The sequence below is a fragment of the Oryza glaberrima genome, chromosome 4, assembly GCF_000147395.1.
Source record: "Oryza glaberrima chromosome 4, OglaRS2, whole genome shotgun sequence".
Taxonomy (NCBI): domain Eukaryota; kingdom Viridiplantae; phylum Streptophyta; class Magnoliopsida; order Poales; family Poaceae; genus Oryza; species Oryza glaberrima.
Window position 1 is genome coordinate 25,268,611 of NC_068329.1, and position 15,724 is coordinate 25,284,334.

Sequence of the window (15,724 nt, forward strand, 5' to 3'; positions counted from 1 at the left end):
AATCTCTCTCTAATTTTGTTCTAGATCTGCCCCTAACTCTGATTGAATTATTGACTTGAGAGTTCGGAAATAGACATGCAACGGTACCACTGTTTTCGAAGGATGCATTCACCTAACAACCCGTTTGAATTGGATAATGATTCTGTGCAGGAATTTGACAAACTTTGGTCATGTTATACAGTACTTGCTACAGGAATTTGACGAACTATTTTTCGAGCAATACGGACCGCTATCTTTTGATCCAATTGCAGGTCATCTCAATTGCTTTGGATCAACTGTCCATGCATTTATTTCTTGCAGCTGACGAACGTCTCAATCGCAGCCCATTAAGTAATTACTACTACATCCGTCATATTATAAATGGGTTATGGTTTCCATGTCCAACGTTTAACCGTCCGTTTTATTTAAAAAATTTATAAATTTTTTTTAAAAAAATAGTCACACATAAAATATTATTCATGTTTTATCATCTAATAACAACAAAAATACTAATCATATTTTTTTAAATAAAATGAATGGTCAAATATTGGACACGAAAAGTTATAATTGAACTTATATTGAAACAGAGAAAGTAGTAGAGAGCCCCGTGTCAAAAATAGAAATAAGTAAACAGCCCATGCGTCCAATAATAAATGTACATCTCTCAACATAAAGTCGTTTTGGAATTCTAGACATTGTTTATGTTTTCTTCCATGCCTGTCATTCTCAAAAAAACAAGAATGCTATCCCTCTCACAAATAAAATTTGCCGTCTTTTTCAAGATAGTATACATGAAGGGCATGAGAGTTATTTTCTCAAGTCTTGTGCATAAGCCTAAAATTGACTTATATTTGGAACCATTTGAGCATGTTTTCTTTATATTGTTGATACTGGCCATTGTAAATAGCATTTGTAGTATTTTCGGATGCTGATGGAGTTAGGCCTTGTTAATGTCTCTGGATAACTTGGATCCGATAGCCATCAGGAAATTCTAGTCCTGGAGTTCGGACTACCCTGCTTGCTCCCAGCGGTATCCACCTGAAAAAGAAAAGCGCAATTATTTCATCTCCTTCGCTCTCGTTTGCGAGACCAAAAATTTCAGCCATCGCTGTTCCGAAATGTTACTTCAATTGGTTGGCACATCACAGAGATATGGGATGACAAGGATTTGGACTTCCCCAAATATGCCCTCAAGTTGGACTGCGAAAGAGAAAAACACTACCTGTATTTTGTCACAAGGAAATGGAGGAAAATAGCCAATTGTAGCTTGCTGAAGTCTGCTCCAACGCAGAACCGTAGTCCTCCGCCGAATGCCATGAAGTGTTTTGATCCACGGTTTATCTCTGGTTTATCCTGCATGTTACACTCAAGCTGATTAAAATTTTCTTTTAGTGGAAAGCTAACTAAATATACCCGAATGAATAGATCTTTTTGTGTCTGTATAGGGGGAGACGGGCTTGGCCGGGGTACGTGTTACTCCATCCGTTTCAAGTTAGACTTTCTAACTTTATCCATATATATATCTAGATTCATTAACATAGATATGAATGTGGGCAATGCTATAAAGTCTTATAATATAAAACGGAGGAAGTAGATCTTTCATGAGTTTATTTTTTGTTTTTTTTAACTTGTGGGAGATATGTTTCATAAAAAAAATGAGTGGAAAATCAGGATTATCAAACCTTAAACCTTGAAGGGATGAAGGTGAGAGGATCCGGATAAATATATGGATTTAAGTGCACTGCTGGTGGACAGACCATCACTCCCCATCCCGCTGGAATTGTGTATCCTGTCACCAATGGATGTCACTTAGGAAAAGAAGAATGGTATTCAGTTATGCTTTTTTTAAAAGTAAATTTCACAAAACTATAGATACTTTGGTCAAATTATCACAATTAAGTAATGTATCACAGAACTACAAATTTAACTATAAATTTATCATAAAACTACAGATTTAAGGCTAAGTATCACAAAACTACATATTGAATAATAAAATTATCACAAAACTACATATTTTAGGGTTTAAATTCTTAGCACTAGTGTTATGTTGGACTTATAATTGTTCAAGTTTTGTGATTAAATTGTCATTAAATATGTAGTTTTGTGATAATTTTGTTACTAAACACGTAGTTTTGTGATATTTCACCATAAATCTATAGTTTTGTGATAAATTTAGTACTAAATCTGTAGTTTTGTGATACGTCATGTTAAATCTGTAGTTTTCTGATAATTTGATCAAAATACTTGTAGTTTTGTGAAATTTACTCTTTTTTAACCGGATGCATGATGTACTGACTCGTTAGCAAGGTTTCAACATGTGACATAGTAATCTGGAGACGGATTCTAATATATCGCTCAATAAACATGCGAGTTCAAAAGTGACTTTTGTAGTTTGTAAAAAAATAACAAAATTAATTGTGAATATAGATATACTATTTAAATTTTGATTTGCTATTTTTATTACAACTTGTAAAAATCAAATTTGAACTTGCATATTTGTAGAGTGCCATATTATACATGAATCTATCTTATCAAAAAATTTGATTTTTTTCATAACAATTTAATTAGCATGCAACAAATCGGTGGATATCTAGCTAAGTGATCAAAACTGTTTCAACTGACCACGTTCAAAAAAGCTCAAACTAATTTTTTTTAGCAAATTTTGCCTGAATATCACATGTTTTCATCGATAACTAGCATGGTGGCCCCCGCAGATTGCGCGGCTAGCATTATTATATTTTCTCTCATATAATACTACATATATTTTCTCAATTTGTTATTAAAATATATTAGAATGACAACATATTTTAAATTTTATATTAACTTTACCAAACTACTAATTTGTAATATTCATATTTTATTGTATATACATGATAGTTATTAATATCAAATTTTAGTTATTTCTGAATTGTATTTCTATATGGACTCTATACTCGCCTTTCAATATTTCTTATTTTTTAATTCCGAATTTTTGTTATTTGCAAATTGTATTTTTTATATAGACTCTAGGCTATTCTTTTAATATTATTTATCTTTAATTCTGAATTTTCATTATTTCTAATAGTATTTCTATGTGGACTCTAAACTCATCTTTCAATATTCTTTATTTTTTTAATTTCGAATTTCAATTACTTCAAAATTGTATTTCTATATGGACTTTAGGCTCTTCTTCCCATGTGTTTTAAATTTCAAATTTTAGTTATTTGTAAATTATATTGCTATATGGACTCTAAACTCTATTTGTAATTTTATTATTTTTATTCCCAATTTTAGTTAGTTCTAAATTCCTATATGGACTCTATGCTCTTCTACTGTTCCTTATTTTTTAATTCCGAATTTTTATTATTTCTTAATTGTATTTCTATATGGACTATATACTCTTCTTCTAATATTCCTTATATTTAATTCCAAATTTCAGTTATTTCTAAATTGTATTTCTATATGGACTCTATACTCTTCTTTCAGTATTTTTTTTAATTTTGAATTTTAGTTATTTCTAAACTGTATTTCTATATGGACTCTAACTTGATTTTTATTTTTTTTATTTCGAATTACAATTAGTTCTAAATTGTATACTGGCATGAACTCTAATCTACTCTTCCAATATGCGGATTTGCTCATATTGTTTTCTTGCCCAGGCATTGCTGCAGAAGAGTGAAATGAAAAACTTATTCCTTATTTTTTAATTCTGAATTTTAGCTATTTCTAAACTGTATTTTTATATAGACTCTAACCTAATTTTAATTTTCTTTTTTTTAATTCCGAATTTCCATTAGTTCTAAATTGTATACCGGCATGGACTCTAGTCTATTCTTTCAATATTCCTTTTTATTAATTCCGAATTTTAGGTATTTCTAAATTGTATTTCTACGTGGACACTGTTTTTCTTTTTCTCCGATTAATATGAGAATTTCTAGGCCGTGAGAGCGAACGTGGAGGCTCATTTTTCTATTACTTTAAATAAGTTGGAGTAATAGATAGATTGGGTTATTCAATGACTGGTCGCATTTGTAAGCCTTGCTAGCTCATCAATCATACTCCTACCTCATTATTAAATAGCAGCATCAAGATATGATTTTGGACCCATGATCAACAGATTGTGGGGGGCTCACCATTGAACCGTATGTCTTTAAGTGCCTTTCTGAAGATGACAGGAGCGATGTTGGCCAAACGGACCGTCTCGTTTATGACCTACATAATAGGAGCATGTGCGCGTATGATTGGTTTAGCAACGCACGTTTTGATACAAAACATGCATGGGGTGCTATAATTGGATCCAATGCAATCAGTAGCATAAACTGTTGCACAGCAAATTCTGAACCCTATCTGATCGATATTTATCTAGCAGTTTTGTGCGAGCTAGTACTAGTAACTAACCTGAGATGTGAATGCCATGGATTTGTACTCCTTCCATGTGATTCTATCTAGCTCGCTGCCTGCATCACGGTCCTTCAGAATCGTATCATGCTCCACCTGCGTACGTACATATCCGTGTATGTCAGTACATAGTCATAAACGTGTATGTCAGTATATCACATCTTGATTTTTGCGTATAGTATAGGAGCACTCACCGTGAGCTCCTCCAGGACGAGAGGGTGGTCGGCGAGCAGCTTGACGGCCAGGGTGAGCGCCAGCGACGTCGTGTGGAAGCTGGCGAAGAGGAGCACGAACATCAGGTCGAGCGCCATCTTCTCTGTCATGACCGGCTTTTCCTTCGTGATCTCCTGGATCACATAATCCAGGAAGTCGCCGTGCTGCTGCGCTTCTCCTCCTCGCTGCAATCCTGTCGATTGCTTCCTCTCCTCCAGAACTTGCTCTAGCACCACCATCGCGCGCCTCCGCCCCTGACAAGAGTCTCAAAACCAAGAGACCATGTCTGAAACTTTGCGAAGAACGACTAATTAGTGCAATATCGTGACGACATAAGTTTTACCTGCATGCATGAGTAGTAAGCTGTCCCTGGCAGATACAGCGGGAAGGAGATGAGCCCTCGAACGAAGTCGAAGAAGCTCTTCCGCAAAATCTTTGACCTCGATGGCTCCAGGCCGAGCAGCTTGCTTGCAGCAAGATCGAACACCATCTGCGCAAGTGCATGCACTCGAACGGAACATACATCACAATGAGACAGTACAAGAAACCAACATTCTAAAATCTGGGTAGAAACCGCGTACGTACAGTGGAGACGGCTTCTTTGAGCTCGACGGCCGGCAAGGTGGACCAGGTGCAGAGGGAGCTGGAGACGGCGCGCTCGACGTCGCGGATGATGCCTTCCTTGAGGCTCTCGGGGCCGAAGTACCTGAGCACCATGTTCTTGAGGTACCTGAACGTGGCGCCCTGCTGCTCCCCGACGTTGTCCTTCCCCAGGATCTCCACGAACGAGTCCGGGTACCAGCTCTGGAACAGCTGCCCCTCCTGCTGGAACACCATGTGGTTCAGCTCCTCGTCGGCCGACACCACCACCGGGTGCCCCACCAGGCTGGTCTTGAATATCGGCCCATATCTGAACTTGCAGCCCAAACTAGTAAAAAAACAGCAAAAAGAAACCCAGCCCGTTCTCTGGCCCATTAACAAAGGCGTACCTAGCCAGCCTGTGCCGGATGAAGGGAGGGATGTCCAAGGAGGCGTCGGAGGAGAAGAACTGGAACGTCTCGCCAACGAGCGGGAGGCCCATGGAGCCCGGCGGGAGTTGGCCGCCGCAGCGAGGGTTCCTCCACCTGCGCGCCTGGTGCCGCAGCAGCAGCAGCAGCAGCACGAGCGCAGCTGCGGCGCCCACGAGCCCCACGTAGGCGTACATCTGCACGCGTGCAATATGCGCTAGTGGCAGTATCTGCTTCTGTTGATCTACATGTGCCGTCGTCGAAAGCAAAGCACATTTGGCTGTAGGACGATCGGTATGTAAGGAGTAGAGGGGGGGGGGGGGAGGGGGTGGTCACGGCTTTGACCGTGGTTTGGTGAAGCCATCAACGTAAAGGTTGTGAAAAACTAGTGGTTGCTCAGCCTGTCGTTGTTGGTGGATCGAATGTTCGATGGCTGCTGCTACTAGGATGGGCCGGCCTGATCCTTCCCGTTAGATCTTAAGATTCTGGCCCATCTACAGAGATTTCGGCTTCCCAAAATCCGCACAATGCCCATCGTCACACGGCCTACGAAATCCTTTGCTCTCTCCGGGTTTCCGTGGCACAACTGGGAAGGCAAACCCACGTCTCTCCGCCCCCCAATCCGCATGGACGAGCTGCTGCTTCGCTCGTCTGCTGATTGCGGAGGCCGGAAGGATCACCCGCGTAGCGTGGTCAGGTACTGTTGGCGAACTCCCGCAGGTGTTCGACGAAATACCGATCAAAACAGAGCGAGCGAGAAGATGATGTTTGTGCTGCGAAAAAACTTGCAGCGTTTTTAGTTGCATTAGGAAACTTTAAATAGCAAATTACATGTCCACAACTCTCTACTGGATCACGTCATCCCACGACCGAAGTTGCCGCCATGCGTTCCTACCCTCCCGCCACTTCGCCATGCCTCCCGAGTAGACCGCGCCATCCCACGATCGGAAACACGCAAAGCGCACGCACTCCCTAATAAAACGGAAAGGGCTCCCGCATGAACGCAGCATGCGTCGGAGCGATACACACGCCATGATCCCCAGCAAAACCGGAACCACGCGCTTGACTGATAACTTGGAGCAGAAAACGGGAGATGGCGCCATGGATTATCACAACAGGTACTTCCTCCTCAGGTCAAAGCCTCAAGGCCACATTTGGTTTAGGGTTGCAAATTTTGGTACGGGGTAGTCGGTAGGTCCGAGCATTGAACGGCAGTGTTCTGAATGTATATATCGGGTGAAAGTAAATACGGAGAATAGGCCAAGGACTCACCGACGAGCGGGCACCGAAAAAGGGGTTGCTCCTCAATGCTGCGGGTGGCTTTTTCCTTGCTTGTGCTGGGCACCAAGCCACCAACCGAAGCAGAGAGCAGAGGATAATCCCAGCTCTCGTACTGCAAGCACGTGGACTCCGCCGTGGCTCATCCAAATGTCAGGTTTCTCGGAACAGATCAGTGCTCGGATTATCCTGCCTCCAATCATGTGGCTACCCTGCACGCCTTGCGTAGGGTCGTTGGGGATAGCACTGAGCAGCTGGGATGGATGTCCCCAACGCAAAACTATCCGCAGTGGAGTACTGAGGTTGTTGCAAAGCTTTCTTTTCGGTCCGCACTGAGATGAACTTTGTCAAATACCTGAATCCATTTATTACAGTAAAGAGCTTTCAGCTTTGTCAAAACCAAAACAAGTACTACCTGAATTCATTTCTTCGTCCGTTAACAGTAAAATTGCCTGATAAAGAGCCACGGTTTTCATTCAAAGGTATATATACCCACACACAGGATAATGGAACCCGACGTATTGTCTGACAGAAGATATCAGCAGCGGAAGTACTTGCTGCACCAATCCCCAAAGGTATGGGCTTAATTTTTAGGCAGTTATAAGAGTACAAGCTAATTAATCAGTACCATTACCAGCCATACTTCTTGTTACAGTATATCCTGTTCATACTTCTTGTTGGACATGAAAATTTACTGTATTATTTGCTCTGGCCTATGGCATTACCACAAACTAAATGTCAATTATTTTTTCTCCGTGCATGTCCTTGACAGAAGATTCTTAACCACTACCACTAGCATCCTATATAGACTGATTGCCATTGCTAGCTCAACAGCTAACAAGTAACCACTATTGCGAGCTAACCAGTAACCAGTAGCCCTCCTATTGTATACAGAGATGCCACTGTTAAGAGCTCTGTTATTGCAGCGTTAGGTGAGATTGACACTTTGGTTAGCTGTAAGGTGGTATGCATCACTGTTCTTCCGGTGGATAATGGGGGATATCTCAGATGAATCCTTGTGACAGGGGGACCTCGTGGTCTGTCAAGTGTCCTCATCATTTCAATACATGCACCGATCGCCCACAAGTGAATTGTTTCTTCTGCTCCTCCTGTCGGGGACCAGTGCGTTCTGTTGCCGTCGCATTGCATCCTTTGCATTGCATGCATGCCAATGGTGATGAACTCTTTAATTAGCCGTTAGTCCATTACTTGCAAGATCTGAAACTAGACAGCTAACGTTATCTTCTCCATAATACATGATATATGTCCTAAATCTTACTAGCAAACTACTTATATGCTAGATATACTGAGATTTACTTTTAAGGGCAAAATTCAGAGACATTCACGATGTTTTTTTTAAAAAAAAAATGGTACTCGTTATAAGTAATACATGAAAATTATGCTTTTAAGGGCAAAATTCAGAGACATTCACGATCTTTTTTTTAAAAAAAAATGGTACTCGTTATAAGTAATACATGAAAATTATGGTATGACAGTGACAAAATGGTGTCAATAATTATGCAAATATATTCCAGATGCTGATTGAAGTGGTTAGGACTTAAAAGTCTTTAGGCCCTTTTCTCAACTTGGCTGACTCTGTGTCAGATTTTTGGATGTTTTGCGTGGCTTGTCTTCCACTACCACTTCCAATTCCAGCACCGACGCTGACGTCGGCACAAAACAACGAAGGCGTGTAGACGCGGAATATACCAGTACAACCGTTTTGTCTCATTTTAAGGCATTGCAGTCGGTGCTAGCGTGCCTAATGTTCAGCTACACTGTAACTAATTTTGTAATTTTGACATTATTCACCTGGAGTTAGTGTAGACGAATGCATATGGTACGCTCAGTGTGGGCCACCAAATTTTCAGCTGAATCCAGAGTCAAACCTCACAGGCATAGTAGTTGAGTTCAGCACTCCAGTAGCATGTGCGAGCAAACGTAAAGGCAGTTCAGACAATTTGCGTCTAGCCATGTAAACATTCCACGGTAGTTCTACTGTTCTAGGGAGAGTAGGCGTACTATGGTGGTACACTGGTACTCCGTACTAAAATGCCTGATGACAGCGCATGAAGAATGCTACTGACCGTAGAAACCAGACCTACGAGTAATGTAAGAATTATATCAGAATGGTAATCTACTAGTAAAAAGTAATGGCAAACACCGTGCATTGGAACAAAAAGGATTGACACCATAATTGTAGCTTCTATTTACCCACTTGGAATACTTTGGTTGTCCTTTAATGTCAAAAACTTTGCAGGGTTTCCTTCTCAGCACCTCTTTTACACCTAAACATCGAGGGCTGAACTCCATATGTGAACTATTCCACCCAAAGAATGAAATGGAAAAAGAAACTTCAAATCCACAAGGCAAATGGTAAGCCGATTACGATATTTGCCCAATATGTCAATTTTTTCTAACACTTTATTTCACGTTATTGCTATTCCTTTTCTTCCCCGAGTGTCCAGTATGTCTTTACAACAAGGAGGAGCTTCTCCCGGACGAGCGGGCCATCTTCGTGATCAACAATTTGGCTGTTCCATCTCATACCGTCGGTAATGCTCTTTATTTTCACCAACATATCAACATCATCTCTTATAATCACTGTACCCTCAGGCCTCAGTATTCTGTCCATTTCCAGCAGAATGTTGTCCATCTCGCATCTGCAAGAGACGAAAACTGCGTCAGTCCAGTACCAGGGTAAACAGTCTCCAAGAGTGACTGTTAACGATACCTATTAGATTTCTCAAATACAGGCATAAAGAATAATGTGCAGTTACTACTGCATAGGAGTACAGATTTATACTCCACGGACAAGAACAGAAGTCACTGTTGCTCTGATGGACTGAATTTTACTGCAGCTTATGATTACCTGTCCTTGTATAGCGTGAACACTGAATCGGCATGAATGAGGTCGTAGGTCCGAGGGTACGTGGACATGCCCTCACACCTGCAGTAAGCACGGATAGAAGTCACACACCAACAAAAACATGAGCACACACACCAACAAAACATGACCGTCATCATATTCAGTCTCAAAGAGAGGGGCAGTGCTTGCAGAGTTGCGGTACAAGAACTCACCAGTCTTGGTAGCTTCCGATGAGCCCACGCTCGTATATAACCCCAAGAGTTGTTGAATTGCCAACAGTTGGGACCATATTCATGACCCACACAGGGTCATCCACCAATGCCGCAGCGAAGCCGCCAAAGCGCGCATTCATATCAAGCAAGTTGCGGTACCGTCCTTTCTGTCCAAATTGACTTATCACGGACTTGTAGTGCCCGACCCTCTTCTGCCATAGTTTGGTGTCTTCCACGAACATTTCATCAGTGACACCCTCAATGCTACCACTGGCAATTCTGGGTGGCACTGCAGTGAGCCTCTCTGGCCATTTCTTCAACTGGCCACCCGCAATCTCTTTTATGTCACTAACCTCTGGGAGAGGAGTTATGCAAGCCTCCATCTTATCGTACCTATAATCGATCACATGAATATGATTTATCCTGAACTGTGAACGTGAGTTAACTTCAAGATGGACAATAAAGATATAATTAGTGTTGTAATTACCATGCAGCATCTGGATTTTTATTTGAGCAGAAGGGTGGGGACTTGACGACTTTGCGGGAGGCCTTGCAGTGAATGTGGTTAGTAGGTTTCTGCCAGATGGCAATGTCACCAACCTCCTTGAGCGTGATCTTCTTCCAGCAAAGACTCTTGGCCACTGCCTCAATCGCTTGCTGCTCTGCATTCAGGTCCTCCTTGGTTCTCTGCCACCCCTTCCAGTGCTTCTTCCAGTTGATTGGAGGTCCAGACAAAATCCAATACCCTCCTGGCCGCAGAATGCGATCCACCTCAGCCAAGTACAGCCCATCTGCATTTCAAATTGCACCTGAGTTATCAAAGGATTAACAGAACATTGCCAACACATGTTAATTTTGGACAAAATGTTGCCATACCGTAGAGCTGCCAGGGAATGAGGCAGCGGGAGCAATGTGCCATGTCAAAGGCACGAGCTGGATAGGTGAGCCGGTTGGATGAAAGAACACCGATCATCGCCGGCACACCACGTTCCAGTGCAAATTGAACCTGTGCCTCGTGAGAGTCACGTGGCGCGAAGGACATGGCCAGGATGTTGCGTGACAGCAAGTATGCGCCCCAGCTCGCTACCTGCAACAAGCGGCAGAGTGCAACACATTAGGAATCCATAACTCTAGGCGTCTGGTTATAATATATAAAGGGTAACTTGCCCCTCTACACATGAGAAAAACTCAGTTTCCACATATCTAGCAATACAAATAGATCAAAATGACAACTATTGGCACAGCTTGCTGTAGACGTGAAAATTCCATTATGTGTGACATTGTCACTGTGTAAAAAGGCACTACATATCTTCCAAGTTTTCAACGATATTAGTGCACAGTGCACACAACAGAACCTCTCCTATCCGCAGCCGACATGGAGAATTTGATCAAAGAATGCACTATGCGCACGGAATGCTACAAGCAGTCAAGTACTAGTAACTTCAGTTCAGTGCTTCAGTTCAGCCTCTAAACGAAACGGTATGTCGGATTGGTCACGTTACTCTACAGTCTGACCTGCCTAATCACAGAATGAAACGAACAAATCCTCCTCTGATCCGGGTCGGAGCAGAAGCTCGTTTAGGGTCAGACCCGTTTGCCCGGGCAGAAGGGCCCAGAGGAGCAGTGTGGGACTGGAAACTTCCGACACGCGCAAAGCAAAATCCCATTCCGGCGTTGCCGAGATTTCCGCCTCATGTTCTAGTGCATCAACAAACTGGAGTATAACTAAACCCCCAAATTTTGCTACGAATGTACGAAACACTACTTAAAATCGAGCTAATTATGCGCGAATGTCATCTATCTTAAGCAAATAGGGTGTGCTTATGTATGAAGTGGCCTACCCCACAACCGGTGTCGAGGGCGGTGCGGATGGATCCATCGTGGAGGGGGATGATCTTGCCGATGTCGTCGATGTACACGCCGGCGCCGTGGGGGAACATGGTGCCGCCGCCGGGGAACCGGAACTTTTCGCCTTCGACGCGGATCCAGTTCTGCACCGCCTTCTCGACGGTGAGCTCCTTGTGCGGCACGTTGGCGAACCACGCGACGTCGCGGCTGGTCGGCCACGGGAACGGGTTGCGGTACCCCTGGGGCGCCGGCACGAGGCACCGGAGCCGCTCGCCCTCCGACGGGCAGTGCCGCTCCCGGTACACGAGCCGGTCCCGCGGGAACCGCAGCGAGCGCTCGACGTCCTCGCACGGCGTGTACTCGGAGTACTTGGCCGGGCACGCCTCGTACGTGCGGTGCACCTGGCCCGACGCCACCTCCATCCCCTCCGCGGTATGGTGCGCCGCGAAGTCGAGCGGCGCGGACGACGAGGAGTCGCCGCCGCCGCCAAGGAGCGTCGGGGTGGGGGAGACGCAGGAGACGGAGGCGGTGGTGGCGATGGAGACGGAGGAGGCGACGCCGCCGGCCGGGGAGGCGGAGAAGCCGCCGTGGTGCCAGATGCCGATGAGGTAGGACACGGTGCAGAGCACCGCGACGGCCGCGAGGTGGAACAGGGACGGGCGGCGGCCGCCCGCGGACGGCATGTGCAGCTTCGTGGCGGTCGCGCCCACCGCCATGGCTGGCTGGCGGCTTCTGCTGCTCCCGCTGCTCGCTCTCCTCTCTCCCCTCGCCTCTTGTGGGATTGGGGCGATTCGCCTTTCTGCACCACTGCCCCCCTTGCTGGCTGCTTAAAGCGCTTGCCGCCTAGGAAGGATTGGGGGCGTGGGGATCGATTGATTAGGTGGAGGTGAAGACGGGGGGAGGCCGTGAAAGGGAGCCGCACATGCATCCGGTTTTGGTTTAATCGTGAAGAGAGAGCGTTTATTACTCCGGAGCGGCTGGTTTATTACTCTTGGGAGGATGCAAATGGTTGCGCTTTGGGAACACGACACTACGCCACCCTACGCTGCTATCGCTGGCGGCGCGTGTGCTGCGTGTGTATATCGCGGCGTGGCAGCAGTTTCAGCAAGCATTAACTCGGTGGTGTTACTGTATATTTTCTGTTGATACGATCCTGGTTGGCGCTATTAAAAGTGTAAATGCTGAGTGCACGAGCCCACTCTGTAAGGTTCCCTCTGAATTGTAGAAGTGAAAAAAAAGGGAGGAACAAGAAAAGTACAGGGATTATGATATAAATTCAACAGCAAGATGTATGAAAAATACATAAATAATCGTTTGATTATTTATAGGAAAAATATAAAAATCGGATGAAAGAGATAGATTCAAAGAAAATTTTCCATGAGGTTTGAGCTATTGCTAAGTTTTGATAGGATTGTATATTCTATAGAAATTTCAAAGGATACGATAGGATTCACTCCATTGTTTTAAATGTTTTCATAGAAAATATTTTCTATAGAATTGAAATCCTCTAAAATTTATATATTCTTTCTACAAATCAAATGGCCCCTTATTCGACATTTGCTCAAAAAAAAGACAAAATATGTTTATGACGATAGATTTTCATCCATAAACAGCCATCTTAAGTGAAAAGGGAAGAAGTTAACAAAACTATAATCGTACAGTTAATCACTCAACTGTAGGTCCATACATAGTGGTTTAATAGTTTGCTATCATGTTCAAGATTTATGTTATATCTGCGAAAAAACCGTGAAAAACAAACTAATCGATCAAAAATAATCTGTATGTGGGTCTCGTGTGTATGGATCGCTGTTGACATGCAGATTATTGATGCTCTTACCTTGTTTTCCATATCCAAGTTTAAAAATGAAGTTATTTTGAACGGAGATAAGTAGTATACTGACATGGCAGTACTAGAGCAAGAGTTTGAGCACAATTTATTCCTTTTCTTTCTAGAGACACATCCAATAATATACTCCTACTACAAGTAACGCAATGACACTGAATTTCTTCTATAATAATATGTATAAATAATGGTTTAGATATTTATTGTCTACCCCCGTCCTATAATATAGCAACCTAGAACTGGATGAGATATTTTATAGTACAACGAATCTGAACACACTCATGTTCAAATTTGTAGTAATTATCTATGAAATGTCCCATCCAGTGTTAGGTTGCTATATTATGGGACGGAGTGAGTATAGAGAATATAGAGTTTTTTTTTTCACATCATGTCTAACAGAATATAGAGAACCCACATTAGCCATCCGTCTAGCTGTTTCAAATAGATTTATATAATTACTTTTTATTCTATAAACAACACATACAAATAGTGAAGTAGATGGTTATTTTAACTTGTCTATTAGACTACATGTTAATTAACATACAACAATCTTTTCTGTGTTCTCTCTTTTCTGTACAACATCGCACCATTATTCATGTCGTAAGATTGTTTTCATCAATCAATTAATTTGCCCTTGCTCGTATTATTTTTTTAAAAAAAAAACGAACCGCACAAGACAGTGCGAGTTTTATGTATTGATAAAGCAGGAGAAAAATACAATCTATAGCCCTGGAAGACCACAGACCAGAAAAAAGAAAATACAACCACACCGTGCGTCTACAACAAGACCCACTGCAAGAGCGAAACAGAAGGTCTTCGAGACGACACCTCCAAGAAAGAAACGACACCAAAGGTGCCACTGTCGTCTGTCCCGGGAGGCCAGGACAAGGTTTTCACCTGAAGAAAGTAATTAGGAGAGATAAGAAATACAACAACACCCCAAGAGGAAAACGGCACCCACAGGCGTTGTTGTTGCCGGCCCGGAGGCAGAGCTTTCGCCCAAAATTTTGTCCCTCCCAAGAACTAAACTCCTGCACGCTCTGTAGCCACCACCAACGAAAACCTTCGACGCACGGCCACCGCACCGGCGCCACGCCGCCAGTCGATCATCATGGGGAAGCTCGAACCTCGACACACACCGGCTCCATCCACGCAGATGGGTTGGATGGGGAGAGGGTGAGAGAGAAGAATGGATGCCCTCTCCCCCCCCCCCCCACACTAGCCCGCTCGACATGGACAACTTTTGTCGACAAAGGTGTCGTCACAAGAGGACATAAGTCTGGAAATGTGCCCGTCGAAGGATCGTGGCTCCTCCCTGACAGAGAAACCGCCGACTCAGCCACGAATCTGTTGCCCGTGTCACCTCGGGCCGCCGGACCGTTTCGTCGGCGCCTTGCCACCCTCCACACCGTGCTGATGACCCCCTCCGCCACAGTGCACCCGCCGTCCAATGGCGCGGCACTAGGACGTCCACCGAAGCACGATGCTCACGCCCCAAAACCGGTGGAGGGGACCGGTTCTTGCCGGAGGGAAGCCAGACGCCCAGCACTCGCCAAAGTTGCCAGCATAGGAAGGTTCGCGCCGCACGGAGACCATAAGGTCACCATCGTCGCCACATCTCCACCTTCCGCCGTGGCCTGGCAAGCGTGCCGCTCGTCGATGGCTGCCCACCACAGCTTGGGCTCCGCCGACACCACCACTCAGTATTGACTTTAAGCAACCTACAGTAGCTTGTCATGCAATGATTTATAATATTTGTCATCCTATTCTACCACAATTTGGTAGAATGATTTTTCATAGGTACAGAATTAAACCAACCCTGTAATTCTTTTGTCGTGGAGGTTTGGATTGCGTGGAACATGGGCTAGAGCCTAAGCCTTTCGATAAAGTATTATCCTCCTACCCAAACCTTGTTTCTTCTAGGTCTAGTAGTAACCTGTAGTACTAACAATGAAGTATTATTTTAGAAGGACATTCATCCCAAACACGTTTAGTGCAGTAATTTCGAGCAGGCGGAATGTTGGTCTCTCAGTCAGTTAGGGAAAATGCGCAGAATCATAATCCACTGCTCTATGAGCACTCTACTCTTCCTCACAAG

At 43.8% G+C, this 15,724-nt stretch overlaps 2 protein-coding genes across 3 annotated transcripts; both read right to left on the reverse strand.

The window, feature by feature from the left end:
- Window positions 1–575: 575 nt before the first annotated feature.
- LOC127770577 (cytochrome P450 87A3-like) lies at window positions 576–5,853 on the reverse strand. Of its 2 annotated transcripts, none has more exons than XM_052296347.1 (9): window positions 5,559–5,850; window positions 5,155–5,479; window positions 4,913–5,059; window positions 4,551–4,823; window positions 4,357–4,452; window positions 4,092–4,170; window positions 1,662–1,768; window positions 1,202–1,332; window positions 576–1,017 (listed from the first exon to the last, which is right to left on the reverse strand). In XM_052296347.1, exons 1-9 carry the CDS (start codon window positions 5,771–5,773, stop codon window positions 927–929), a joined length of 1,464 nt encoding a protein of 487 aa, XP_052152307.1. In that variant the 5' UTR covers window positions 5,774–5,850; the 3' UTR covers window positions 576–926. The 2 variants fall into 2 exon arrangements, 1 of the variants encoding a protein (XP_052152307.1); XR_008017021.1 differs by having other exon boundaries at window positions 1,007–1,017; window positions 1,662–1,787; window positions 5,559–5,853.
- A 3,186-nt stretch (window positions 5,854–9,039) lies between these two features.
- Window positions 9,040–12,716, reverse strand: LOC127770576 (probable methyltransferase PMT15). Its single transcript, XM_052296346.1, has 6 exons — window positions 11,777–12,716; window positions 10,812–11,022; window positions 10,423–10,726; window positions 9,936–10,328; window positions 9,727–9,804; window positions 9,040–9,517 (listed from the first exon to the last, which is right to left on the reverse strand). The coding sequence occupies exons 1-6, from the start codon at window positions 12,497–12,499 to the stop codon at window positions 9,295–9,297; spliced, it is 1,932 nt and encodes a 643-aa protein (XP_052152306.1). The 5' UTR covers window positions 12,500–12,716; the 3' UTR covers window positions 9,040–9,294.
- Between the last annotated feature and the right edge of the window lie 3,008 nt (window positions 12,717–15,724).